General features: G+C 39.9%; 1 protein-coding gene across 5 annotated transcripts in view; it reads left to right on the top strand.

Annotated features, from left to right (window-relative positions):
• Positions 1-27,747, top strand: part of ADAMTS16 (ADAM metallopeptidase with thrombospondin type 1 motif 16) — a 360,296-nt gene that overhangs the window by 229,188 nt on the left and 103,361 nt on the right. For all 5 annotated transcript variants that reach the window (XR_011855812.1, XR_011855811.1, XM_072152917.1 and 2 more), the window contains exons 12-18: positions 258-406; positions 7,248-7,420; positions 8,902-9,032; positions 9,713-9,836; positions 13,371-13,615; positions 21,204-21,345; positions 23,347-23,473. Coding sequence is in view for 3 of the 5 variants with exons in the window: in XM_072152917.1 (XP_072009018.1) it covers positions 258-406; positions 7,248-7,420; positions 8,902-9,032; positions 9,713-9,836; positions 13,371-13,615; positions 21,204-21,345; positions 23,347-23,473 (1,091 nt within the window). In the remaining 2 variants the exon portion in view is untranslated. The remainder of the gene's footprint in view (positions 1-257; positions 407-7,247; positions 7,421-8,901; positions 9,033-9,712; positions 9,837-13,370; positions 13,616-21,203; positions 21,346-23,346; positions 23,474-27,747) is intronic.

Below are 27,747 nucleotides of genomic sequence, written 5' to 3'. Positions count from 1 at the left end.
GTCTCCCAAAAATTATAATTATTAAGATACTTGTCATGGCTTCTATAATAGTGCATGATGTTCTGTTTTTCAAATGACATCTTGTTTTGTGCAGCCAAAAAATCTTAAAATTTGATATAGACATACCCCTTTTCTCAACTGGAAAAAAACTGTTTTTCTATAGTCATTTGTGGCCTTTTCTCCACCAACTAAAGTTCTCTCAACAAATTTGTAAGGGTTGTAAAAAAAACTTCATTTGAATTGATGATGTTTTGTAGTGGTGCCGAAGAGGTCAGTGCGTGAAACATGGCGATGAAGGTCCCAAGCCCACAAATGGTCAATGGTCTCACTGGTCCAGCTGGTCACCATGCTCCAGAACATGTGGTGGAGGTGTCTCGTATAAAGAACGTCAGTGTAATAACCCACGGTATTTATAATTTTTTAATTGCATTTTCATTTTATCCCCCAGAAATTGTGTATACGCAAGATGTATTTGTTTTATGTTCTATTTATGATTTTAGCTTCAAAATATTGATGAAAAATACTGATCAAGATTTGGTATAAAAAATCAGCACATGCATTAACACAAATAAATAGCTGAAACATAATTTAACCCAAGGAGACCTTATAACACAGTAGTGATTGTCTCTTGAATTGTAAAGTCAAGCCCATCTATGAAGAATACATAGAGTGGAAGAGGTTGACCACTAAAAAGAAATTTCACCAGGCTAAGTATAACACCCTAATAGGGTCTTGCATATCAAAGTGGCCAAATCCATTAACTCCAATATTTTCCACAGCTGGGCTTGATTTAACAATTGTTGTTTAATCAACCGTATGTGATGAGCATTAAATAATTTGGGTCAGGACATGGACTTGACTCTGATTACAGATCACAGACTTCAGACCCTGAACACAGTCTCTCAATGTCGGGTGGGAACAATGTCAGTAGTGCCTCCACCAACTTGTACTCCCTGATTTTCCTGTCATGATCTACTGGTGGAATTAAAGATGCTACACTAATCTTGTATAGTGGATCCAACAGCCCTGTTGACTATCCTTTTCACAGACACTGCAGCATGTACTGGCTTAGGTGGGCAAAGTTGCAAAGTTGCCCAGAGGCAGGAAAAAGTTGTCCTTGGTGGAAGGTGACGACTCCTCCACATTCACCTTGGTCTTGGTAAACCCTGTGAGAGATGCTCACTCTGAGAGAAAAACAACTCCCCCCTCCTCCTCTTCCAAAACTGTCCCCTGGCCCAGCAAACAACCATGCGAGCCATGTGTGGACTGGCCAGACACCTGTACCTCTTCTTCTTCCTGAAGAGGAGCTTTATCGAGAAGGCAGAAGATGGGGATGCTAGCACTGATAATGGTGTTCAGTGCTGGCCATATTGGTGGCCACAAATGTCCTTTAAGAAGGTCCAGTCATTGGTGGTGAAGTGTTGTTGGTCACTACTTCAAGTCACAGGGACGTTTTTGAGCTGGAATTGAACTATTGCCATTCGAGCATATGTAAAGTTATATTCTACTATTCTACCTATAATTTTTTTCAATATCTTATAAAGAAATAGAAACAGACATTTGGAAATTAAAAAATAGGGACACAAAAACATGTTCTTCAGGCAGAACATGAACCAGCCCTGAGGGAGGCAACAGAATTTCCCCTTGTGGGTGATTTGGGCAGCCATCTGAAACACCCACCACAAGTACGGACCAGCCAGTGGCAAATCACGCACTGTGTGAGAAGTATCAATGGCATATGTGTCTCAACGATGCCATTGATGTGCAGAGCGGCGCAGAAAAGATGTTGAACCGGTCTGTAAGGTCTGGAGCACCCAGGCATCCCTCCACAGAGACCTGAGCCGGGTGAAGAGGGGAGACTGTAGCGGCATGGGAACATGGAGGTAAGCATTCATTTTATTATTTTATTAATGGCAAAATTCTGGAAACATTGTGGTGGTGAGCTGTACTGCATATAGTCTGTGTGTGGGGGTGTGTATATAAACTGTGTAAAGGCTGTATATTGACTGTGTGTGAGAGAGGGGATGTATACAGTCACTGTGTGGGGGGCTGTATATAGACTATTAAGGCTCCGTTTACATGATGCGTTTCTATTGTGTATTGAAATGCAATACATCACAGGCGGTCATAGTAAGAAACAAGTAGATAAATAAATCCAGCGCGTCTGACGGACGAAACACCTGTCGGGGAGATGCTGGGCAGCGTCCCCCCTTTTATGTGCCTCTATACGCCGTACTTACCAGGTATTCTGTTACTTGTACCCTCTGCGCGCTTGATGTATTTATCTACTTGTTTCTTACTATGACCGCCTGTGATGTATTGCACTTTCTGGCTGTGCACTAAACACTTCATATCTCCTATTTACTGTAAGCCTATAAGTAACTACCCTGCTGTGATGTTCTATTTTTAAATTGACTTCAATACATTTTGTATTTTTATCATTATATTGATCAACTTCCTTTCTATTGGTATGGTTTATCCCTGTAGTTGGGTGCAAACCATCTAATTTTTCTGGTGTACGTTCTCTGTACGCTGAGTCAGCTAGTGGGGATGATGTCCCCTTTTACCTATCATCATCCTCCTGCTCATCTTCCAGTGACCTGGAAGGACCCCCAGGAAGGCACCGTATGGTTCCAGGGACTTCTGCGATTAAAGTGCCTGGGACGTCAACTGACCCCACATGGGCAGCCCCAGATAATTTTACCCCTCAAGTCCCTGACTTTTTGGGCCAACCTGGAATCAATTTTGACACGGCAGGGCTCAGAGCTGTGGACTTTTTAAAGTTTTTTTTTGATGAGGAGCTGTTGTATTTAATTGTATTCCAGACCAATCTCTACGCTGCACAGCATATTGCCCAAAACCCCACTTCATTTTATGCACAACCCTACAGGTGGACCCCTGTATTGGGGCATAATACTTCTTATTGGGATTGTAAAGAAGCCCGCAATCAGGGACTACTGGAGCACAGGCATACTGTACCACACCCCGATGTTCCGCATGGCAATGAGCAGGAAGCGCTTTGAAGCCATCCATAAGTTTTTGAACTACACCGACAACACACAGTGCCCACCCAGAGGTGACCCCAGTTATGATCGTTTATTTAAGGTCAGGCCCATATTAGATCATTTTAGTGCCAAGTTTGCCCAGGTAAATATACCCCTGCCAAACATGTGAGCATAGACGAATCCCTGGTACAATTCAAAGGGAGACTTCAATTCCACCAGTACCTGCCCAGTAAGAGGTCAAGGCATGGCGTGAAGATTTAAAAGCTGTGCCCAAGTTCATCATGGTATACCTACAAGTTCAGGGTATATGAAGGGAGGGACTCCGCTATTGTGCCCCCAGAATGCCCACCCCCCTTCCTGGGTGTTACAGGGAAGATAGTGTGGGGTTTGGTGCACCTACTGCTGAACCAGGGCTGCCACCTCTACCTGGACAATTTATACACCAGCACTACCCTGTTCAAGTGCCTCGCTTCCAGAAATATTGCGACATGCGGCACTGTACGCAGAAATCAGAGAGGTCTCCCTAAGTCACTGCTCGGGCAAAAACTTAAAAGGTAGCAGGGCACTATGCAGCGACTCTGGAAGCGAGGCCACACTTCTGGAAGTGAGGCCACATCACGTATTGTACCAGGGCAGCACTTTCCAGGAGTAGTTCCCAAACTTCCAAGAAAGGAAGGTCACAGAAGAGGTGAAGGGTGTGCTCCAAAAACTGTATTCGGAAGGACACCATTCATCACTGTGAGACATGCCCAGAAAAACCAGGGCCATGTATGAAAGATTGCTTCCGAATTTATCATACATTCCTGGATTTTTAGAGTACCCTGTTGTTACCCTGATGTACTATGCGCAGCTTTATACATCATGTTGCATGTCGCACCTTCCCTTCTGAGCCCTGCCATGTGCCCAGCCTGTAGATTTCTGCCCCAGTATTCGAGGAGGGGTGTAGTATCCAAAATAGGGTCAGTTCTTAGGGGTTTCTACTGTACTGGCCCCTATTGGCATCTACAAATCTTTCATGATGCCAAAAAGAAGAAAAAATGTACAACGTCTGTGCTCCAACAAGTTATTCCCTTTTTAGCCCTGCCGTGTCTCCATCCTACAGATTATTGAGACTATGGGGTATTGCCCTAACCGGGGTAACCCACAGAATGATTTTTGATGTGTTTTTCCCTAGTGGCATGAGTTGGGCAAAATACTTTTGTCACTTCAATGGTATATTTGATAAATTGCAATACTATTGTTTCTCTGCACTATAACCGCAGATAAATTCTTTGAGGGGTCTAGTTTCCAAAATGGTATCATTTGTTGGGGGTTTCCATTGCACTGGCACATCACGGGCCCTGCGAAGCTGGAAAATCTAAATTGTATGTAGTACAGAAGCCTTTATAGGGCACTTCCAAACTGAATTGATCACCAAAAAGTTAGCATTTTTCAAATTTCAAGAAAAACTGAGAAGTTGCTACTAAAACTTCAAACCTTCTCACATCCATAAAAATATGGAAACGTAAAACAAATAATGGATATAAAAAGAAGACCAATGGCAAAAGGTTTCTACAAAAAAAAATTGTGGTGTCCCTTTTTGTCTAAAAAGTATAACATTTGAAACTTTGAAAATAGTAATTTTTTTTAATTTTTTCCTAAATGTTTGAATTTTTACCCCCCAAAAGGGGAACGGATCACCGAAATGACACTACTAACATAAACTACAATGTCTCACAAGAAAACAATCTCAAAATCACAGGAATATGTTTAAGTGTTGAAAAGTTATTACCACATGAAGAGACACTGGTCAAATTCCTAAAAAAAGTACCGAGCCTTAACGTGCAAACAGGCTGCGTCCTTAAGGGGTTAAGGACACAGTGTAGAAATGTGCTGCATGTTGAAGACGTCTGAGGATGAAAGCAACAGTGATAAACCATGGCTGCAAGAAATGGTATAAAGTTCTCTTCCTGATGGAGCTGTTTGTCACCTGTAATGTACTAGATGTCACTGACTGACATCTGAGGTGAGGTGTTAGTCTGTGTAGTTACATTGTCGTAATTGCTTGATTACGGTGTGGGCGCTGTTTAACCCTTTTTTGTTTTTGCGTTTTCATTTTTCAGTCCCCACCTTCAAAGATCTATAACTTTTTTATTTTTCCATGTAAAGAACTGTGTGATGGCTTGTTTTCTGCTTAATAAATTGCTCTTCATAATGATAGTATTTAATACTCCATGCCACGTACTGGGAAGCAGGAAAACATTTCTGCATACAGTGAAAATTATGGAAAACCGCATTCACGCCATTTTCATGTGGGCTTGGATTTAACAGCTTTCACTGAGTGCCCGAAATGGCATATCTTCTTCATTCTTTGGGTCAGTTCAATCATGGAGATACCAAATTTGTATAGGTTTTATAATGTTTTCATAAATTTACAAAAATTGAAAAATTCTTCATTTTGACATCTTCTGGCGCTAATAACTTTTTCATACTTTGGTGTACGGAGCTGTGGGAGGTATAATTTTTTGCGACTTTTGAAGACATTTTCAATGCTACCATTTTGAGGACTGTACGGCCTTTGGATCACTTTTTATTGAATTATTGATCTTATATTTAGCAAAATGGCAAATAAGTGGCATGAAAAAACATTATAATATGTTGCCGTCAGCAATCAAAGGGTTTACACCCCCGATCACAGGTGTTAGCCAAGGGTGTTTCCTCCATTGTGCAGCAAACACCTGAGTATGAAGAGGGCTCATAGTCCCCCCTACGCAACTGGATGTACAGTAATGTCCAAATGTGGTAAGAGGTTAAAGATTTTGCTATAAATTGAGTGAGACGAATATAGCAGGGGATCAGGTTTAGGCTTCCGGGAATGGGGGCAGGAGGGCTAGAATCGGCCATGGTGATGTGTAGTCTTTTGCCCAGACAGATGAGTTTCAGCACGACCTGATGCCATTTCCCCACATTTTTTGCTAAAACTGGTGGTGCAGGCAGGGCTTCACTTAGTGGATGAGGAAGCGGGAGAGGAGAAAGTGGGGTAGGAGGAGACGGCAACTAGAGGCAAAGAGTGCTGTTCCACAATCCTGGGTGATGGCAGAATTAGAAACAAAGCACTTCCTGCCTTGGGATCAGCCACCTGTTAAGGTGATGTAATGTGCACCTGAGGACTAATGGCACTGAGCAGCGCACACCTGATTTTGTCCACAACCTTTTGGTGCAGTATAGACATGGCCTGTAGGACCACTGCTGCCATATGATTTTTTTACACTCTTCACCTGCACCTTTCTGAGCATTTCAAAGACCAGCATTTTGGAAATACTCAGAGCTTGTGCAGGACATGGCCCAAATATCCTCATTCTCTCCTTTATTTGGAGATAGAAAGCTATAGTGTGAACAGGCGTGATGGTGTCTCACCTTGGTACCTGGTAATACATTGGGTGCTCAGATTGTTGAGACTATCCACTGCCATAGACTAGTGGCACACCGCAGAAACCCGGTGGGCAGGCTTAGTGAGTCCATGGATGCGCTCTGCAGTAGCAGGAAAAGTCGTGCTTGTGGGCTGACTGTTGTGCTACCACTTCTTCATCCAAACTATCATTGCCTTTGATCCAGGTTGGGTTTGGGACCTCATCATCACCCCTGGCACTTTCTACCGCTATGCCCTTACTGCTGCCCTCCTTTTCCATCTGTATATCACAGAAAGCCACAGCAGTTGGCTTTTCATCATCATCGTAGAACTCAAGTGATGGTCCGTCATCCACATACTCATGGTCCTTTGTCCACACAGTCATCCTTCAACACAAGTTTTTGGGAATCTTGCAACTCAGTGGCCCACATTTATTAAAACCCTAGTACCAGTTTTCTGTCTAACTTTGCACATTCATTTCAGTGCAAACTGTCTGCACATTTATTTATAAAGTGCACTATCCCCGACGTGACACAAAATTCTGCATCAGAAGGAGTGTTCTAGTGCACAGTCAGACCATGTGCCACATTTATCATGCAGTGTCTGACAGGATTGTTTTGCATACTCCATGTTAAAGGTGCACCAAAAAAAGTTAATGCACTCTGGTAAGCCAGGTACTCTGCACACTCCACAGGCAAACTGCACCTATTCTTTAATTGGGGCAGGTAGATGAGCCATAGTAACCCTGAGCCATCATACTGCAGGATTTATGTTTTATGTATTTTCAATATATAGCTATGTCAGTCATTTTCCAAATCAGATAAATGTTTAATTTTTTTCTTATTTTGGTGTAGACCATTTCATGGTGGAAAATTCTGTGAAGGTTCTTCCCGATCATTTAAACTTTGCAACACTCAGAAATGTCCTAAAAATAGCATTGACTATAGAGCCCAACAGTGTGCAGAGTATAACAGTAAACCTTTCCGAGGCTGGTACTACAACTGGAAGCCCTACACTCGTATGGAAGGTACCATTATTGTTTGTAACCGTTATTTTGTCTTGTTCTGTGATTTGTAATACTGTGCCAGCTGTATGAGAGCTATACATTTAAAAGTTATACAAACTTTTCTACTTTTTCTCATCCTTGGCTGTATCTGGATGAAAATATAAGGTGAATCTGTATTCAGTACAAGTGGGGTAAAGTCCACAGAGAAAATCTGCATTAGATTTTGCATCCTGCTATTTCACAATTTGAGTCCACATTCAATTTCTGTGCAGATAATATTTTGTTGAAATTTCATCTACATGATTGTCACTGTTATATAAGGGTGGTCACTCCTGATCAACCATAGCCATGGCTAGTCGTAAGGGGCATCAATTTGCTAGATTGGCTAGCTGGACCCCAATCCGGTATTATGTCTAGCACACACAAACAATGTGGATATTAAGTTCACTCATCTCTAGTTATTTCTAATCATGTCATTCATAGGAGATAGAAGGCATTGAATAGATTTGTTATTTGATTATTTTCTCTCTCTTTAAAATACATTCTTTGCATGTTCCATAGTATTTAGAGACTTGTAACAACCCCTAGTACAATTTTGTTATTATTATCGTGCAGGTTGGGTTTAAAGAAAATCTACCATCAACATCAAGCATGATAAACCAGGGAAACTTAATCATAGATCCGTGACTGTGGTTATCTTCTTATATTTGTTATCCATCGCCTCTTCCATCTAAAATAAACGTTTAGAATTATGCTAGTGAGTCTGAGGGACTGTGGTTGGTGTTCCCAGTGCCCCTCGAGTAGGACTCCCCTCCCCCTGAATTGCTTGCTGCTGCTAGAGGGAGGAGTATGAGATATGCTGTTCATTGTAACAGCCTGTGACTCTGCAGCTTGAGGGGCTCTGGTAACACCCACCATCACCCATCATTAGCATAATTTTAAATTTATTTTATGGATAACAAATTTAAGGTGATAACCACATTCACAGTGCCTGGATCTATGAGTACATGTCCTTGGTTTATCATGCTTGAGTTTGATGGTAGATCTGCTTTAAATGGGTTTGCCTACCAATCAAAGTTAGGCCCTATCCACTGGACAGGGCCTAACTTGCTGATCCTTGGGGATCTCATTAATGAGCCCCTTACAGATTCCGAAAACAAGGGGTCCGTTGGGGTTCCCAGTTACCTTAGTTGGACTACTAGTTGCTCCCAAAGAGTAATGGAGCAGACAGCCGTGCATGACCGTTCTGCTCCATACATCTCAATGTAGCTGACGGAAATTGCTGAGCAGTTAATTTACATATTACTAAAATAAAGTTTTTCAACTAGTTTGGTTGGGTTCCAGGATTATTAAATTACAGATTAGGGCAGAGGAAGGCAAGAGGAATCTACCATCAGATCTACTTTCCTTTAACCCTACTGTTCACAAAGCATAAGTTTTAACCACCAAAATCATTAAACATTGCTACTATGTTGTTATTTATACAGTTTTTTAAATTGCAGAACAAGATTACTGTAAACTGTACTGTATTGCGGAAGGCTTTGATTTCTTTTTTTCCTTATCAAACAAAGTGAAAGATGGAACACGATGTTCTGAACACAGTAACAATGTATGCATTGATGGCATCTGTGAGGTAAGAGGGAACAGAGTCCACACAGAATATGAGGACATATGTTGCTGTTTCTGTGGGCATTTCTGTGCATAGTATGTTTAGAACTGTTAACATTTCATACCACTTGTTTTTGCTGGTATTGTATGGTATTAATGTATATTCATGCATAATAATAGTACAACAACTGTTACCTATCAACCTTGTGCCTGTGTCCAAAATGGCGACTTCACCTGGCAGCACACATAGTGGTGAAATTGATCGGTCTATTTATATCTTTTCATATTTGCATTACATTGTATACCCGTTGTAAGTGTGCATGTTTCGGTTCTTACCTGGACTGTAGTGGGTGTAAGTTTTCAGCCACCTGTATTCTCTGATGGTCTGAATCTGTACGCACATATTATGCTTTTTTGTGTTTTTAGTGCATACCAATAAATGCTTAATTATTCATAATTTATAATTTTTGACCTTTTCATAATACTAGAGCTTGTTAATATGCAAAGTCTGCTTAAAAATGTAAGTCAACATTTTAATATTTGGTGACAAAATTTGTCAACATTTATTTAAAATATCACATCTACCTAATTTGTCTAATGACTATTTACCAATTATGTTTATAACTGATAAAGTAAAAAATATGATTTAATGGTATTTGAGATAACTAGATTAGAAGAAACTTACTAACAGCCCTTTTTTGGCAGACCATTGGTTGTGACCAGACCCTTGGATCTAATGCTGTATATGATTTATGTGGTGTATGCAAAGGAGACAATTCAACTTGCAAGACCTATAGAAGCCAGTATAAGAAACAGCACTACTCTAATCGTAAGTAAAATGTACTATAATAATAATCTTTATTTATATAACGCCATCAAATTAGAAAATAAGTTTAGAAGAAAATCCATGCTTGCTACACAAAAACTTATGTGAAAGACTGTCATGAAAAACTTTTATGTAATTTATCACCCCAGTCTCCACTGAATTCACAAAGTTCAAAAAGTTTAAAGAACAGCTAGTCGAATATAAAAATTAACTTAACAATGTTTTAAGTTAAAGTCCAGATGATACAAAACTCCATATGCTCTACATATAATAGACAGTGATATCCTAGAGACTTGTTGGAGATGTAACAAAGCTGTAGGCTCTTATGTCCACTTATAGTGGGATTGCAATCAGATATTTCTGGTAACAAGTTTGTACTCTAATGCAGAAAATCTGCCTAGGTTCCCCTTACATTACCCCATAATTTCTCTTTTCCATCATCTCCTCTCCTACTGTACACAGTCTAATTTGTATTCTAGGAAATTATGGAAACATCATCTAATTGCCAAATTTTAATCTCTCCGTACTGGCCCTCTCAGCAGGGCATTGGATACGTAAAGTTACTCAACTAGCTAAATTAGAGGAACTATCTGCATACAACAAGAGGAAACACAGTAGCTGTAAGCAGCTTTGGTCTTGTTAGTTCTCCTTTTTTGACACCAACGTGTCAAACGACACCTAACGGAGGAGAATAGTCCACTCTCCTCCCCTTCTTTGAAGTAAATTATACATTGCATCCCACCTTCCTGTTTTCTTCCCTTGGACTTTTTGCTGTTTTTGATTTCAGGTAGATGATTTAAGGCCGCCTAATCTCATGTTTGATATTTAAATGTTTCTTTTTGTAATAAATATGTGTACTCTTTAAATCAGGGTGGCATATTTCCCTGTTCCCCTTTTTTTAATGTTTCACTTTATATGACTGCGTTTATGCATGAAAATATTAAAAAAAACAATAAACTGAATTTGAAAACAAAATGTAGAGAAATTCTGTAAACCAAAAAAATATGGAAGCGGATGTAAACATGACTTTATTGCATCAAATCTGGTAATAATCTAGTCTAAATTCATACTGTCTAAACCTTAGAAGATATTAGTAAATCTGGCAAAAACTTTGTTACAGGCAGTCCTTGGGTTATATAAAAGATAAAATCTTTAGGTTTATTCATAAGTTGAATCTGTATGTAAAGTGGAACTGGTAAATTATATAATTGTAGCTCCAAAAAAAAAATTTTGGGGATTGAATAAGAACAAGGATGAATAATAAAGCTTTATTACAGACACCTTACAGGGGATCAATGCAGCCTGGGACTAAAGTGAAACATCACAAGAGCTTCACCGTAGGTCATAGTGGGCAGAGAGGTCTGTCTGTAACTAGGGTTCATCTGAAAGTCAGGGTTCTACAATGACTCTACTGTCACCATACTGTGGGGAAGGGTCCCTTTAATAGATCTATCATGATTATTATCTTTTAATACTGATAATTGACTTGTTAGGGCTGTCCGGACTGCGCATGCACATACATATTTAGAAGCCAGGTACCGATAACTAATATATGCACCAGCTGATTCACAAATAGGTCATGCGATCATATTCTTTAGGATTTTATGTTGGTATTTATCTAGCACTTGCACTTTATTTACCTTTTGCACTTATTTTGGACATGTATTTATTGTAAAAATTGATATTTTTTAATATAAATGTATTGCTATGGCTTACTAAGAGTTAATGATAAGACACTCACACATATGGTATTTATGCTTCTTCACTATGGAGTACACAATGCTTGAGAAAAGTGGTAACACACTGTAACATCGACAGTTTTGGAATAAACTGTACTTCACTTTTAATCTTTTTGTATCTGGAGTGCTGCTTCATTTTTTGGATTTTATATATAAATATATATGCTGCTTAAAAAAATAAAGGGAACACTGAAATAACACATCCTACATTTGAATTAATGAAATATTCTCATTGAATACTTTGTTTTGAACAAAGTTGAATGTACAACACAATTGCAAAAAAATTGTCAATGGAAATCAAATTTATTAACCAATGGAGGCCTGTATTTGGAGTCACACACAAAATTAAAGTGGAAAAATACACTACAGACTGGTCCAACTTTGGATGGAGTGAGACATGATGTCCCAGATGTGCTCAAGCAGATTCAGGTCTGGGGAACGGGTGGGCCAGTCCATAGCTTCAATGCCTTCATCTTGCAGGAACTGCTGACACACTCCAGCCACGAGGTCTAGCGTTGTCCTGTATTAGGAGGAACCCAGGACCAACTGCACCAGCATATGGTCTCATAAGGTGATATCTCATCTTTGTACCTAATGGCAGTTAGCCTACTTCTGGTGAGCACACGGAGGGCTGTGCGGACCTCCCAAAAAATGCCACCCCACACCATTACTGACCCACTGTCATGCAGGCAAAAGATCGCTCTCCAAAGCATCTCCATACTCTGTAACATGTACTCAGTATGAACCTGCTTTCATCTGTGAAGAGCACAGGGAGCCAGTGGCAAGTTTTCCAATCCTGGTGTTCTCTGACAAATACCAAGTGTCCTGCAAGTTGTTGTGCTGTGAGCACAACCCCCATGTGTGGACGTCCGGCCCTCATACCATCCTCGTGGAGTCGGTTTCTGCACCGTTTGTGCAGAGACATGCCAATTTTTTGGCCTTTTTGAGGTCATTTTGCAGGGCTCTTGCATTGCTCCATCTGTTACTCCTTGCACAAAGGCAGATGTAGCGGTCCTGCTGCTGGGTTGTTGCCCTCCTACGGCCTCCTCCACGTCACCTGGTGTACTGGCCTGTCTCCTGGTAGCGCCTCCAGCCTTGGACACTAGCAAACAGACACAACAAACCTTCTTGCCACAACTCGCATTGATGTGCCATTTTTGATGAGTTGCATTACCTGAGCCATTTGTGTGGATTGTAGAGTCTGTGTCATGTTACCATGAGTGTAAAAGCACCATCAGCATTCAAAATTGGCCAAAACATCAGCCAGAAAGCATAGGTACTGAGAAGTGGTCTGTGGTCCCCACCTTCAAAACCACTTCTTTGAGTGTATCTTGCTAATTGCCTGTGAAATTGATTGTCAATCAGTGTTACTTGCTAAATAGACTGTTTCATTTACTCTGAGTTGTATTGTGTTGTTTAAGTGTTCCCTTTATTTTTTGAGCAGTATGCATGGATATATATAATATATATATATAATACAAAAACTATTGCAGCACTGCTACAGAAAAGAGGGTGCTGGTCAAAGAGGTAAGGCAAGTCCTCACATATAAAATAAAAAATTGAAAGTATTTAAATTGGCTTTATTCCAATGCCACTATACTATGTTTCAGCTTCTAACTGAAGCTTGACAAAGGTATCGGTTAGAAGCTGAAACGTAGTGGCAAGGGAATATAGCCCATGTTATTTTTTTTAACCAGATGCCACTGATTCTTTTTCATTTTACACTATATATCGCTTGAAAAATGTATTTTGATGTTCATACATAGAATTATATATATATATATTATGTTTGTTTTAGAATACTACCCATTGGTCACAATTCCTGCTGGAGCTCGTGGCATTCGTGTTTCTGAAATTAATATTTCTACCTCTTACATCTCCGTACGTAACACACAGAAAAGATACTACCTAAATGGATACTGGACCATTGACTGGCCAGGCCAATATATATTTGCTGGATCAGTTTTTGAATACAAAAGACGTTACAATAATCCAGAGACTTTGATTTCTGCTGGACCAACAAATGAAACTATAGTCATAGAAGTAAGTCCTTCTTCTCCCATGTGGCTAAAGGCTATTTCTTCTGAACCTGTCTGCAAACACATGTAGGCTCTGCCAAGCACAATGATAGAGAATGCATATTCCTGAGAAATTTACACTATTGTATATATGATTTTTTTGTCTGTTAAGGTTTCAACCAGACTTTTGAATTAATGCAGTTATGGGTTCAATAATCTCTCTACTTCCCACACATCCTTGGAAGGAAAATGTCTGGTCCCAGAGACACTCTTTACTTTTGAGAAAATCCTCTAAAGCCTCCACCAGCTAATCAATGATTAATGCATCAGATGTTTCCTGTTTTACAAACACATTAATTGCTATCACCTTCCTCCAGGTCTTTACCTGGCAATTCCTGGCTTGTTACTAATGAATGCCAGTAATTGCAATAATTTCCCCTTTATGCTACCTCCACATCAGATGGCCATGAAGTGGTGTGGCCAGTGGCTTAGTGGGCTATTGTGGAGCATTCCTGCCCCATGTCTGGGCACCCGCTATTGCCTCGGAACGTTTAAGACTCATTGTTTGTTGGTCAAGGAGCAGTTCAACTCCAGGCAGGGAAAGCCAATCACCTGATTCATCAGGTCACTGGAGTATCCTGATGTATCCTTTGGAGACTTCATCATACTTCAAGCACCAGCACATGGTGAATAAACCCCTTAGATTCTTTATAACAAAACCAAGAAATGCCTGCATTATTGGGGGGCTATTGGTCCACAGTGACATGGTAGGGGATAACTGGGCCAAGTTAATATCTGTACTTCAACACCTAATAAGGGAATTGCAACATTTCTTGCATGGAATGGTAGCAGGCTAGGCGCTATATGCAGAGTTTGACCATGAACACGCCCCCTGAAGAAGCATCAAGTGAAAAGCGCATTGGGGCGGAGGGATAACGGCAGCTAAGTGCAGGGGTAGCAATTTATTTTCATAGTGGGAATGCATACTTGTACATCTGGACTTTTCAAGGGCATTCGACACCGTGCCGCATAAAAGGTTGGTACATAAAATGAGACTGCTGGGAATAAGGGAAAATCTGTGTATTTGGGTAAGTAATTGGCTTAGTGATAAAAAACAGAGGGTCATCATTAATGGCACAGTCTCAGATTGGGTTGATGTTACCAGTGGAGTGCCACAGGGGTCAGTATTGGGGGGCCACTTCTTTTTAATATTTTTATTAATGACCTTGTAGTGGGTTTACTCAGTCAAGTTTCAATATTTGCAGATGATACTAGGCTGTGTAAAGTAATGAATACTGAGGTCGATAGTTTAGCATTACAGAGGGATTTGTGGAAGCTTGAAGAGTGGGCAGAGAAATGGTTGATGAGGTTTACTGTAGATAAATGTAAAGTTATGCACTTGGGCTATGGAAACAAAAAGTATTATTATGTTCTAAACAATCAATTGCTTGGTAAAACTGAAGCTGAAAAGGACTTGCGGGTATTGGTGGATAGTACACTTAATTTTAGTGACCAGAGCCAGGCAGCTGCTACTAAAGCAAATAAAATCATGGGATGTATCAAGAGAGGAAAAGATTCTCATGATAAAGACATAGTTTTGCCCTTATATAAATCCCTGGTCAGACCACACATGAAATGTTGTGTACAGTTTTGGGCACCACTGTATGAAAAGGACATAGAAGAACAGGAACGGTCGCAGAGAGAGCAACCAAGATTATTAGGGGAATGGGGGGACTAGAATACAATGACAGATTACAAAATTTGGGTTGTTATGGCGGACTCTATGTACATGTTCAAGAGAGGCCTGGATGCCTTTCTGGAGAGAAAAAATATCACGGGGTATGGAGTAAAAACATTTGTGTAATTCTTAAAGGTTGGACTTACTTGACTTGCGTCTTTTATGTTTTGGTATGATATTGGAAGAGGACTACCATTGAGTTTATAAAAATAAGACAACACTAACATTGGTGAAAACATGGACCACAAAGATGATGGAAAAACAGCACATTATCTATGTAAAACTGAGCTAAAAATCTGATGAATTATAAAGTTTATCACATTAAATTTTTGACCATTTGATGTGCAGAGGGATTAGCTACACTACAAGAACAATACACATATTAACCTTCTTCTATAATGCATTCCCTTTCACCAGCAATGTATGACACGAAGTCTAAGTGATACTGCCTGTACCAAATAAATAGTAGATCTTGTATTAAGCTGTCAGAAAGTCTGACGTTATGCGCTTGTAAATCAATATTTGTTTTATGAAACAGGCTAATAATTATATTGGCAGCTTGGTCTGTACTCGTAGCTTTTTTTTGTTTCATGTAGCAAGGAAATTGAGATTGCAGATTCAGTACAGAATGTCCAAACAAGTACTTAATACAGTTTAAGTGATGTAACGTAATTTAGCTATTAACTTTTTCCCATTCAAATTAATCATCTGGCAGTCAAATGGTGCTAGGAAATGTAAAACCTACTGCCATTCAATACTAAAAGATAATTATTAGGTGGAGTTAAAGGAAACCTACCACTTGTAGTGGCAGGTTTCCGATGGAAATACCGGGCACCAGCTCAGGGTGAGCTGGTGCCGGAGCTTATTTTAGTTAGTGTTTTAAACCGCGGTATCGTGGTTTAAAACACTTTTTAAACGTTATAGCTGGCGCAGGCAGGTACGCGCTCGGCGCTTACCGTGCACGCGGCTCTCATTCACTTCCTATGTAGCCGCGTGCACGGTAAGCGCCGAGCGCGTACCTGCCTGCGCCGGCTATAAAGTTTAAAAAGTGTTTTAAACCGCGATACCGCGGTTTAAAACACTAACTAAAATAAGCTCCGGCACCAGCTCACCCTGAGCTGGTGCCCGGTATTGCCATCGGAAACCTGCCACTACAAGTGGTAGGTTTCCTTTAAGTATATATATGTCACGGTGAGGACGCCGCTCTGTCATCACGTGACTTGAGGTGTGACTGTACAGGTTAATTTAGCCTACTCAAACTTGCGCTCACCTTTCACTCAGGTCACAAATTGAGCATAAATCACACCTCACACAGCTCCAGCACTCTGGATATGATTCGCTACCACCACTTATTTATACTGGGACCAATAAGTATCCCATTCTACATCCGCTCTTGCTTCTCAAGCAGTCACCTTGTCACACCACTAAACATGCACACTCAGTTCTCTAGCAGTCACACAGCTAACCATTCTTCACAAGGCTATGAGTTCGCAGAGCATACAGGAACCAAAATTAAAGTGAAAATCTTTAATAACAAAAAGTTCGTCAGTGCATAAAAAAATGTTAAAAACAAAAGAATTACAAAATAAAATGACACACAACACGGCAAAACTGTTATAAAATAAAAAGGGATAGAAATAACAAAAACATACAAATTAAAGTAAATCCTGATTCCCTAGGGGTGGCAGAAATATGGAACACCCCAGCTTTTCTTAGAAGCCCCCATAGCGTGAACACTATTTCCTGTATCTCATATTGTTTTAATAAGATCTCTGTTTAGTTCAGGTCTCAGAACCTCCCATTGATTAACTAGGTCACAGGGCCATTCAGTTTATTTGTTTCCAAGTTGTGATGCAGGAGGAGGGGGTAGGAGGTGACCAAATTTCTTTTGAAGTCATTGCAGAATATTCTTCAGGTCAGAGTTTATCAAACTGTAAAGATGTTGTAAAAGCTGCCTGGACGCTTCAATAAATGCCAATTGTCATATTGTCAGAGTTAATAATTCCAAAAGTTAATGATCGGGTTTGGCGCTTGCTGTGTGGGAAAGTCCTTAATGAGTGTACTGGTAGAGGCTGTCGCTGGTAACAATAGATCGTGACCTGCCCTCGATCTACAATATAGGTCGCTTAAAACAAGGGACCACTCAAAATAAAGAAACAATTTATAGTACCTGCGCCAACAAATTTAGAACAAATTAAAAGAAATTAAAAGATTGACATGAAAGTGTGCGTAGAGTAACGCAGCTACGGTGCCTGCATTACACACTATACTCATACACAAAGCCGCTACACCTAGGTAACTGTAGCTAAGACGAAATGGGATTAACCAATATTAACCTGTATTGAAGCTGCAGTTGTTCCTCTCAGACTGGATGATCCGGGAAGAAAACTTTCTTTGCACAATTGTAGTATAGTCCTACCTGTCACTGCGTCATGCAACTAATCCATTTGGAGTTTGTCGCAAGCAAACTGGACAGTACTCACTGTGGAGGAGTGGAGCTCCGTCCGGTAGCTACACACTCCAAGCACAGTTCCAGTCAGTTCCGTACAGTGACGTCACCAAGATTACGGAAAGTCCGGAGGGACAAAGTTCCGCCAACGCGTTTCAGAGACCAGTGCTGTCTCCTTCGTCAGGGCTGTCCGTCACTGTGTGAGCAGTGTGTTTTATACTACTGTCAGATCGAGTCAGTAAAGCAGGAAGTGTGTGAGTGTAAACAGTCATTTGACACTATTCCATATATGTATAGTAATGCTATCAGCTAAAAACTTAATTCCTTTATTATTTATTTCTTTGCAATTTTTTTTAAAACAAAATATACTAAAAATATGTATAGACAATTAAAAATTCTAAAGAAATCCGGACTCATGCCGGACTTACAAATCAATTACATAGGAGACTGCATAAAATTCATCCTTAATCACAATTACTTTAAATATGAGGATTCATTTTATTTACAGACCTGGGGTACGGCCATGGGGACCAGATTCGCACCAAGTTACGCCAATTTATACGTGGGAAGATGGGAGGACACCTACATTTTTTCCACGGGCGGACTTGCTGCAAATCTGGTCCTCTGGCGTAAATTTATTCCATATAACTATTCCATATAAGTATAGTAATGCTATCAGCTAAAAACTTAATTCCTTTATTATTTATTCCTTTGCAATTTTTTTTAAAACAAAATATACTAAAAATATGTATAGACAATTAAAAATTAGAAATATATAAAAGGATATATATATGGATCGGAGGCTGCAATTGGGAGTGTGTCCGTGTTCCTAATGATGTCTTCTCTGTATGGGCTGTGATTATTTTTACTCAAATGCAAATAATTCTATCTCTTTATTCAACCCAACTGGGACCAGTGAGAAGATCCATTTACTCTCTGAGCGCGACATTTGAGACATAGTCTCCTCCTCTCCAGTTTCTCTGAACTTTTTCTATGGCAAAAAATAGTGTTTTTTCAAATTGTCCCTGATGGAATTTTTTATAGTGGTCTGATAAAGGGTGTTCCTCAACTCGTTTCTCGATATTTCTTCTATGTTCGTTGATGCGATCTTTCAGCATTCTCTTTGTTCGGCCGATATACAGTTTATTAGAGGGGCATATAATACAATATATAACTCCCTTTGTTCGGCAAGTTAATTGACTTTTAATTTTGTACTTATCCATACAATCGCTAGGACCAAATGTTTTAATGGTTTTTTTTATTTTTGGTGATCTTGCATGCCATACATTGTTTGCATGGGAAGAAGCCTTTATTTTGTAGGAAATTTTTTTCCTTTGTAGATGTCACAGAATTTTTTACAAACTTTACAGTCGGGGCCACAAGGCCTCCAATGTTTTTAGCTTTTTTAAAAATACATTTTGGCTTCTTTGATAGGTATTGGCCTATTATTTTATCCTGGGACAAAATATTCCAGTGGCGAGCTATAATATTCTTAAGAATTTTTTGGTCCTGTGTGTACTGAGTTATGATGGGCACGTCTATCTGGTTCTTTTCCATTATTTCCTTCCTATTTGTGTTTTCTTCTCTTGTCATTTCTCAATCTTTCAATAATTCAGATCTGCATATTTTTGTAACCATTGCTTCAGTATTTTTGAGAGGAGTTTCATTGTATCCTTTATTGATAAACTTTTGTTGTAACATTATTGCTTCCTCTTTGAATATTTCTAGGTCTGTACAATTTCTGCGATGGCGCAGAAATTGACTTTTTGGTATGGCATCTAGCCAAATTGGAAGATGACCACTGGTTTTTCGGATAAAGCTGTTACTATCTGTAGGTTTGTTGAATGTCCTGGTTTCAATCGTCACATCTTCAATGTAAATGGTTATGTCAAGAAAATTAATGGACTCCCGGCTGAAGGTGGCCGTGAATTCCAGGAAGTACTCGTTTTTATTCATATTGTTGAAGAATTCTAAAAGTGATTCCTCTCCCCCTGACCACACAAACACCACGTCATCGATAAATTTACGCCAGAGGACCAGATTTGCAGCAAGTCCGCCCGTGGAAAAAATGTAGGTGTCCTCCCATCTTCCCACGTATAAATTGGCGTAACTTGGTGCGAATCTGGTCCCCATGGCCGTACCCCAGGTCTGTAAATAAAATGAATCCTCATATTTAAAGTAATTGTGATTAAGGATGAATTTTATGCAGTCTCCTATGTAATTGATTTGTAAGTCCGGCATGAGTCCGGATTTCTTTAGAATTTTTAATTGTCTATACATATTTTTAGTATATTTTGTTTTAAAAAAAATTGCAAAGAAATAAATAATAAAGGAATTAAGTTTTTAGCTGATAGCATTACTATACATATATGGAATAGTGTCAAATGACTGTTTACACTCACACACTTCCTGCTTTACTGACTCGATCTGACAGTAGTATAAAACACACTGCTCACACAGTGACGGACAGTCCTGACGAAGGAGACAGCACTGGTCTCTGAAACGCGTTGGCGGACTTTCCGTAATCTTGGTGACGTCACCGTACGGAACTCACCGGAACTGTGCTTGGAGTGTGTAGCTACCGGCCGGAGCTCCACTCCTCACGCAGTGAGTACTGTCCAGTTTGCTTGCGACAAACTCCAAATGGATTAGTTGCATGACGCAGTGACAGGACGGACTATACTACAATTGTGCAAAGAAAGTTTTCTTCCCGGATCATCCAGTCTGAGAGTAACAACTGCAGCTTCAGTGCAGGTACCAACCTTTACTAACACACACGTACATCAATACACCGAACTGCGATTGGTTAATCCCATTTCGTCTTAGCTACAGTTACCTAGGAGTAGCGGCTTTGTGTATGAGTATAGTGTGTAATGCAGGCACCATAGCTGCGTTACTCTACGCACACTTTCATGTCAATCTTTTAATTTCTTTTAATTTGTTCTAAATTTGTTGGCGCAGGTACTATAAATTGTTTCTTTATCAAAAGTTAATAGTGGTATGTAGAGATCATAAAATCTCAAAATACTCAACTTTTCACTCTCTATCAACTGGGTCTTAAAGGATTACACAAGGATTACACACCTATCTGGAGAACAGGAGTCAGATGTCCCACTTCCTGTGGTTAGACAGAATCCATAGTTGTTTCCCAAACCCCCAAAGTTACAGATTAAATAAAGTGTATGTTTCTCTGCCACATTATTCCCTTTTATGAGTATCCAAACCATATAGAACAGTCATGTAAATAACTACATCTGTTATGGGAAATTAGATTTGGATAAGATAAATAGTGCTGGATGTACTCTAAGCAGCTTTAGGCAAGATGTGGCGTACCACTAGTATTCAACTGTAACCTACAATTTTTTAATTGCATGCATAACACAAACCATGCACCAATAAACTGAAACATATCATCTATTATTCTAGATTCTACTGCAAGGTAAAAACCCTGGAATAATGTGGGAGTTCTCAATCCCCAAACAAGAGAATGAGAAGAGGCCTATTCAAAAAAAGCACAACTACACATGGGCAGTTATTCGCTCAGAATGTTCTGCATCATGCGGAGGAGGTACAGTGTTGTTTTAGCATTTTCTTTACTGCACAGATCATTTTATTAGTAAAAATTTTAGTTTTCAGGTTAAAAACACATTTTGGTTTTATTTATACTTGAGTTAAGACTTTAAGCAAGCACCTTTCATTAAAAGTGTAACATAATGTTTAACCAAACTGCAATATATTTTATTAAACAAAAGTTTTCCTGTGTTTGGGAGTTTGTAAGTGACCAACGCATGTCATGTAAGGACCTCTGATCCTATAGGTGAGTGGTAGCCAATAATATTCCTGAATATAGCAAGCTTTGTATTTGCTACCAAATGATATACCAGACAAAAATGTAGTATATTTGTTCTCATACATGCTTCGCTATACATTTTCCCAAACTACTAAAAAAATGATCTGTATCTCTTGAAACTACCTTATTTGATTATGTTTTTAAGATGTGCTTTCAATAAGTTTGATGATTGATTCTATATATAGAATAGAAAGAATTTAATATTAAGATTTTTTGGAACCTTCATCAATTTTAATATGGATGTAAATGTTTTGAGAATGCAGATATCATCACCATATAGATTTCTAATGACACTAAAAGAGCCAAAAGCTTTTTAGCCCAAGCAAATTGTACACTGTAAATAAACCATAGGAGTTGAACTCTAATAGGTGTAGTTGGAAAATTATTAGTGCACTCTAGGACCAGGAGCTTTTTAGTAATTTTATACTTATATGCAAAATTTAAAACCAAAGATTTTTTTTTTTCTCTTGACTGTATATCACTTTTCCTTATTTTTTTTGGATATAATAATGGAGGCTGACCTAAATGTTCTTTATATGATGCGGATCAGGCAGAAAAATTGTATTATTCTTTTGACATTGTTCTAGAGACCAAGGCTGCTACTTTATTTTCCAAATTTTCCTCAGTGCTTACTCATTTTAATGGAGAATAATGATATACAGTATTTATCATTGGTGTTACTTTTGGAGGCTTTTGTTCGTTACTGGATCTTAAAAGATTTTTTGAGTTCAGATTCGGGTCCATTACTGTTGGTTGCCAGTGCTTTCATGCAACAATAATATTGCATTTGCCAATCTACTGCAGTTCCATAGGTAATAATGGCAGCATTTTGTTCAGGTCCACTTAGTAAGACTTCCACTGATCAGCAGGTTAACAGCTTAAAATGTTGCTTATTATTTCAATAGTTATTTTTGGGGGAAGGAGTTCAGATCAGATTTTGAACAAAGTCTCTTCTCAACCTATTGTTACAAAATGACTGGCTTAGAAAGGGTTAAAATCATAAAGACTGTGAGTTACAAACCCCTTAGTCAGACTCACAGTTCATATGCCTACTATCTGGAACAGTCAAATGGTTTGTCATACATCTGTAAGAGATAGTTAGGTGCCTCTCAAAGAAGTGAGAAATCAAGATCTTATGATATGCACAAGGTTATCATATGTGAGATAGGGCAGCTTTAATGATTTCTATGCTTTCTTTAATTGCTGCACCATAGAACAATATAATGTTTGTTTGGAGTTGGCCCTCACCCAGAAACCCTTTCTGCGTTGTCTTTGACCTAGCATTTTGCTAATGAGAGATGTCAATGAGCAGAAACAAAGAATAGTATTATGTTGTTTTTCATTTATGTGTGACAGAAAAGTTGGTGCGGAAATTGGATGATGAGATTTTTGCAACTAATTATGTATGTTGTTAATTATCTTTTTATGTTCTTTTAGCCTCAACTATCTTATAGCCAGAACAGCCACTTTTATTGTCTGTGGTGTATAATTTACTGAATGGAAAACCATTATAAGAAGCCAAGTGGATTATACTACACCTTATACCACACTTTCGTTAAGCAAGCAATGGCCGTGGGCATGTGCGTTGGCTGTAAAAAAAAAATGCTAGCTGATGTTCATGTGCACAACGCCTAAAACTGCACAATGCCACAATTTACTTTAGTACAATATAAAATTGCCAACTGGTATAAGTATACTTTTATTTTGAATCCATTGTAGGTTACATGAACACCAAAGAAGCATGCTACAGAGATATGCGGATTCAGGTTAATATTTCTTTTTGTAATGCAAAGAGTCGACCAATCACAGGTCGGGTTCCCTGCAATTTACAAAGCTGTAGTCCAAGGTAAGTCAGAAATCTGCACAGATAATAAATGATGGAACACAAGGGGGAGATTATCAAGGGGGTAGATTTGTGTCACACATTATACCAGTGCAGAGGACGACTAGACAATCTTCTGCTGCATCCAATTTATCACTGTGTCTGATGCTTGATAAGTCTGGTGCAATTTAAAACTGTCAAGTAGTACTTTGCAACATCTATAGTTGGTCTAGCGGACTGCACTTTTTTTCAATCCTTTTTGTACTAGTCAGTAAAGTGATTTTTTTGGCTCAAATTACTCCAGAATTTTGGTGTTCATTTGATGAACCTTAATGGTTGTGCTCATAGTCTTCAAAACACAGACATGAACATAGTTTATACAGATCCAAACAGTGTCAGGATGATATTTACATAGTGGTTATGAGTTATTAAAGGGGGGCTCTGCTGTGGACATTACATTGGAGGGGGCCTCTGCTGTGGACATTTCATTAAAGGGGGACTCTGCTGTAAACATTACATAAAAGGGGGGCTCTGCTGTGGACATAATATTAAAGGGGGGCTCTGTTATGGACATATTAAAGGAGGGCTCTGTTATGGACATATTAAAGGAGGGCTCTGTTATGGACATATTAAAGGGGGGCTCTGTTATGGACATATTAAAGGGGGGCTCTGTTGTGGACATATTAAAGGGGGGCTCTGCTGTGGACATTTCTGTAAAGGGGGCTCCGCTTTGGACACTACATTAAAGGGGGTTCTGCTGTGGACATATTAAAGGGGGGCTCTGCAGTGGACATTACATTAACGTGGGCTCTGCTGTGAGGTGCGGCTCCTGCTGGACATTTTAGTAGACACATTATTATATAAGCCTTCGCTTATAAGCGAGTATTTACTGTATGAAGATTTTTTTTCATCATAGTGAAAAGGCCAAAGACAAGAGAGCAGAAAAGCAGCACTATCAGGAGGGAGTTACAGAAAAGGGAGGAATTGCAGTAAAGTGGGCATTTTAGACCAGGAGCTTCTGAAAACGACACATTATATGGGTTGGGGGTTATAGGGTCCCTGATATAAAAAACAATAGGGACTGCGTGCGGTGGTGTCTTCAGGGGGAGGAGATTAGGCCTTGGGATGCTTCCAGGGGTGGAAGGAGGGAATTCAGCTGCAGAGCCCACAGAGGCTGGACCAGCCAGGTATAGCTGTCCAGATCTCCTACACGGTTTGGGAGAACTTTTCTGGACGGTAGTTTCGGATGGTTTCATGAAGTGATAGGCTTTCCTAAATAGATAGGGTATAAGATTGAATAGGGCAGTGATGGCGAACCTATGGCACTGGTGCTAGAGGTGGTACTCAGAGCCCTTTCTGTGGGCACTCAGGCCATCACCCCAGGACAGAGTTCACCAAACAGGAACAAATCCATTAAATCTTCATGCAGTCCTAGGCAATTTATGAGATGCTGCGCTCAGCACTATTTTACAGCAAAACTTCATTGGCTGTTTGGAACTGCTTGAAAAGTGAGAAGGTGTTGATAGAACTGCATTATCTTTGGAGGTCATCCTGCTGGACCCACCATTCTTTCTAAACAGAGAGACCCTGGAGAGAAGCTACAATGGTAGTCTGAATTTGCCCACCTTGTTTAAACTGTTTTGGTGGCCTCAGGTGGCCAATACAATTAAAGAAGTGGAAGAACAGGTAGCAATAAGTTATTGCTTAAAATGACACGTTGGCACATCAGGGTAAATAATTGGGTTTTGGTTGTAGTTTGGGCACTTGGTCTCTAAAAGGTTCGACATCACTGGAATAGGGTATTCATGATTGAAGTTGGTCATTAAATTACTTTTATGAACACTACAAGATTGAGGATATAGAGGATTTAGAGTTTATAGAGCATATAAAGTAGTAGCCCTAACATCCAGGCACATGTTGGTTTGGATGCTGGGGTACCTTAGTTGTGTGAACAGCCCAGGGCCCATGGGACACTTAATCCTTCACTGCCTGTCACAGTTATTATGAACAAGGTGACATCCATGCCTTCCCGGAAATACTTGTACAGTTATGGTTTCTCCGTTTAATGAGGAGAACATAGATGAGGAGTATAACCACAGTGCACCTCCAGCTACTAGAGATAGTTCTGTCTTTGCTGGTTATGTGATGTTGTGCTCAGGCTCTATGTAATTTATAGAAAACCAGTGAAAGAAAGAAGCCAGTATAGTGGTAGATCTTTGGAAAAAGTGCTGTAAGGAAAAAGTGTATGTAAGTAAGTAATGTGTAATATAGCCAGATGTGCATACAAATATGGAAAATGTATGTTTTTGCTGTTTTTTATTTAATTTAAATGTATTTTCTAGCTATTTTCCTTTAGCTTTAGTTATAGTCAGAACATTTCAATAGCAACTTCATTTCCAGCAATCTATATGTATATGTTCGAGTCTTCCTATTAAAATAAGAGTCTCTGAGGTGCTCTTTCTGCTCTTAATTACTCTCATAGCTTACATCAAATGAAAAATGGCGACATTGGGGATAATCAGTGTAATGTAACACACTGGAGATAGCAGAGAGCAGCATCAACTTACTGGGAATTGATTTAGAAAGGAACATATGCTGTCAGTCTGATATCTGCTAGTTACTTTAGTATACACTGGGCACAGTGGGGCTTTAAGAGACTTTGGTAATGCAGAAGACTTTATGAATTTATGCTAATGGTGTTACACAGCATATTTTACAATGCACTTGAGACAAATATATTTGTCATGTTAAATAAATTCCAACTGATGTCATAATACTACAACTTTAAAGCAGAAATGTCTGATGTGCACAAAGCCAGGCCAAGAAAGAAATGGATATGGGTCTGGTGAATCTGGTGAAACATTTTGCAGCTTGTTATTGGCAAAATTGAATTTTGAATCCGTTGCAGAGTTACCCTGATGGAGCTTTTCAGGGTTGGTGGCCTCATCAGCTCAGAGAGATCTGTTCAATAATGTATGTATTTTGTATTGTGAGTAGAGATGACCGAACACACTCGTCCGAGCTTGATGCTCGTTCGAGCATAAGCGTACTCGTAACTGCTCGTTGCTCGGACGAATACTTCGCCAGCTCCAGAAAATGGCATCTCCCGCTGTTTTGATTTTTGGCGGCCAGAAACAGAGCCAATCACAAGCCAGGAGACTCTGCACTCCACCCAGCATGACGTTGTACCCTTACACGTCGATAGCAGGTTGGCTGGCCTGATCAGGTTGGCTGGCCTGATCAGGTGACCCTGGAATAGATTAGCCCCTGCCCGCGCTGCTTGATCTGCTGCTGCTGCAGGGATAGCGTTAGGGTGTTACATTAGCTTAGTGTTAGGCAGGAGTGAGTCTACAAGAACCCAACAGCCCGTCTTAGGGCTAGAATAGCGTTATATTTTATTTTTTTTTCATTTGCTTGTGGCTGGGCTTGCTGGCACTAGTAGTGCAGCTAGTCCCTTATTTTGAGGAATTTGCGGTGAGACTTGGGAACGTTCTATTTAGCTCTTAGTGACACACATATCCATCTCAAACACCTAAGTGGGACAATTTATTAGGGGTTTGATTGAATTAGGCACAGTCTGCCAATTTTTTTTTTCAAAACTAAAAGTCATCACAGGCAAAGCACAAAATCCAGTTGTGTGCTGTGAGTGTAGGTAAACAAAAATTTACAGTTTACACTTTCATTTTGAAAATGTTGAACCCGAAAGCTAGGGGTAGGGGTAGAGGACGAGGGCGTGGGCGTCCAACTACTGCAGGGGGCAGAGGCCGTGGTCCTGGACGGGGTGAGACACCACCTGCTGATGAGGGAGCAGGGAAACGCCGCAGAGCTACACTCCCTAGGTTCATCATGTCTCAAGTTACTGGGACTCGTGGTAGAGCACTGTTAAGGCCAGAACAGTGCGAAGAGGTGATGTCGTGGATTGCGGACAATGCTTCTAGCCATTTGTCCACCAGTCAGTCTTCCACGAAGTCCACCCATGTCACCGAAATCAGCACTTCTCCAGCTCCTCCACCTCAGCCTCCTTCCCCCCAGTCTGCCCCCTCCCAGGAAAATTTGGCATTTGAACCGGCATACTCTGAGGAACTGTTTTCTGGACCCTTCCCAGAGTCGCAAACCACTTGTCCGGTTGCTGCTGAGCTCTTTCCCGATGCCCAGATTTTCCACCGGTCGCAGTCTATGGATCATGATGACATTGTTGACGTAGTGGAAGAAGTGTGTAAAGAGGTGTCGGACGATGAGGAGACACGGTTGTCAGACAGTGGTGAAGTTGTTGTCAGGGCAGGAAGTCCGAGGGGGGA

This window comes from Engystomops pustulosus, chromosome 5 (assembly GCF_040894005.1).
Source record: "Engystomops pustulosus chromosome 5, aEngPut4.maternal, whole genome shotgun sequence".
Taxonomy (NCBI): Eukaryota; Metazoa; Chordata; class Amphibia; order Anura; family Leptodactylidae; genus Engystomops; species Engystomops pustulosus.
This window is presented reverse-complemented; position numbering and strand designations above follow the sequence as displayed.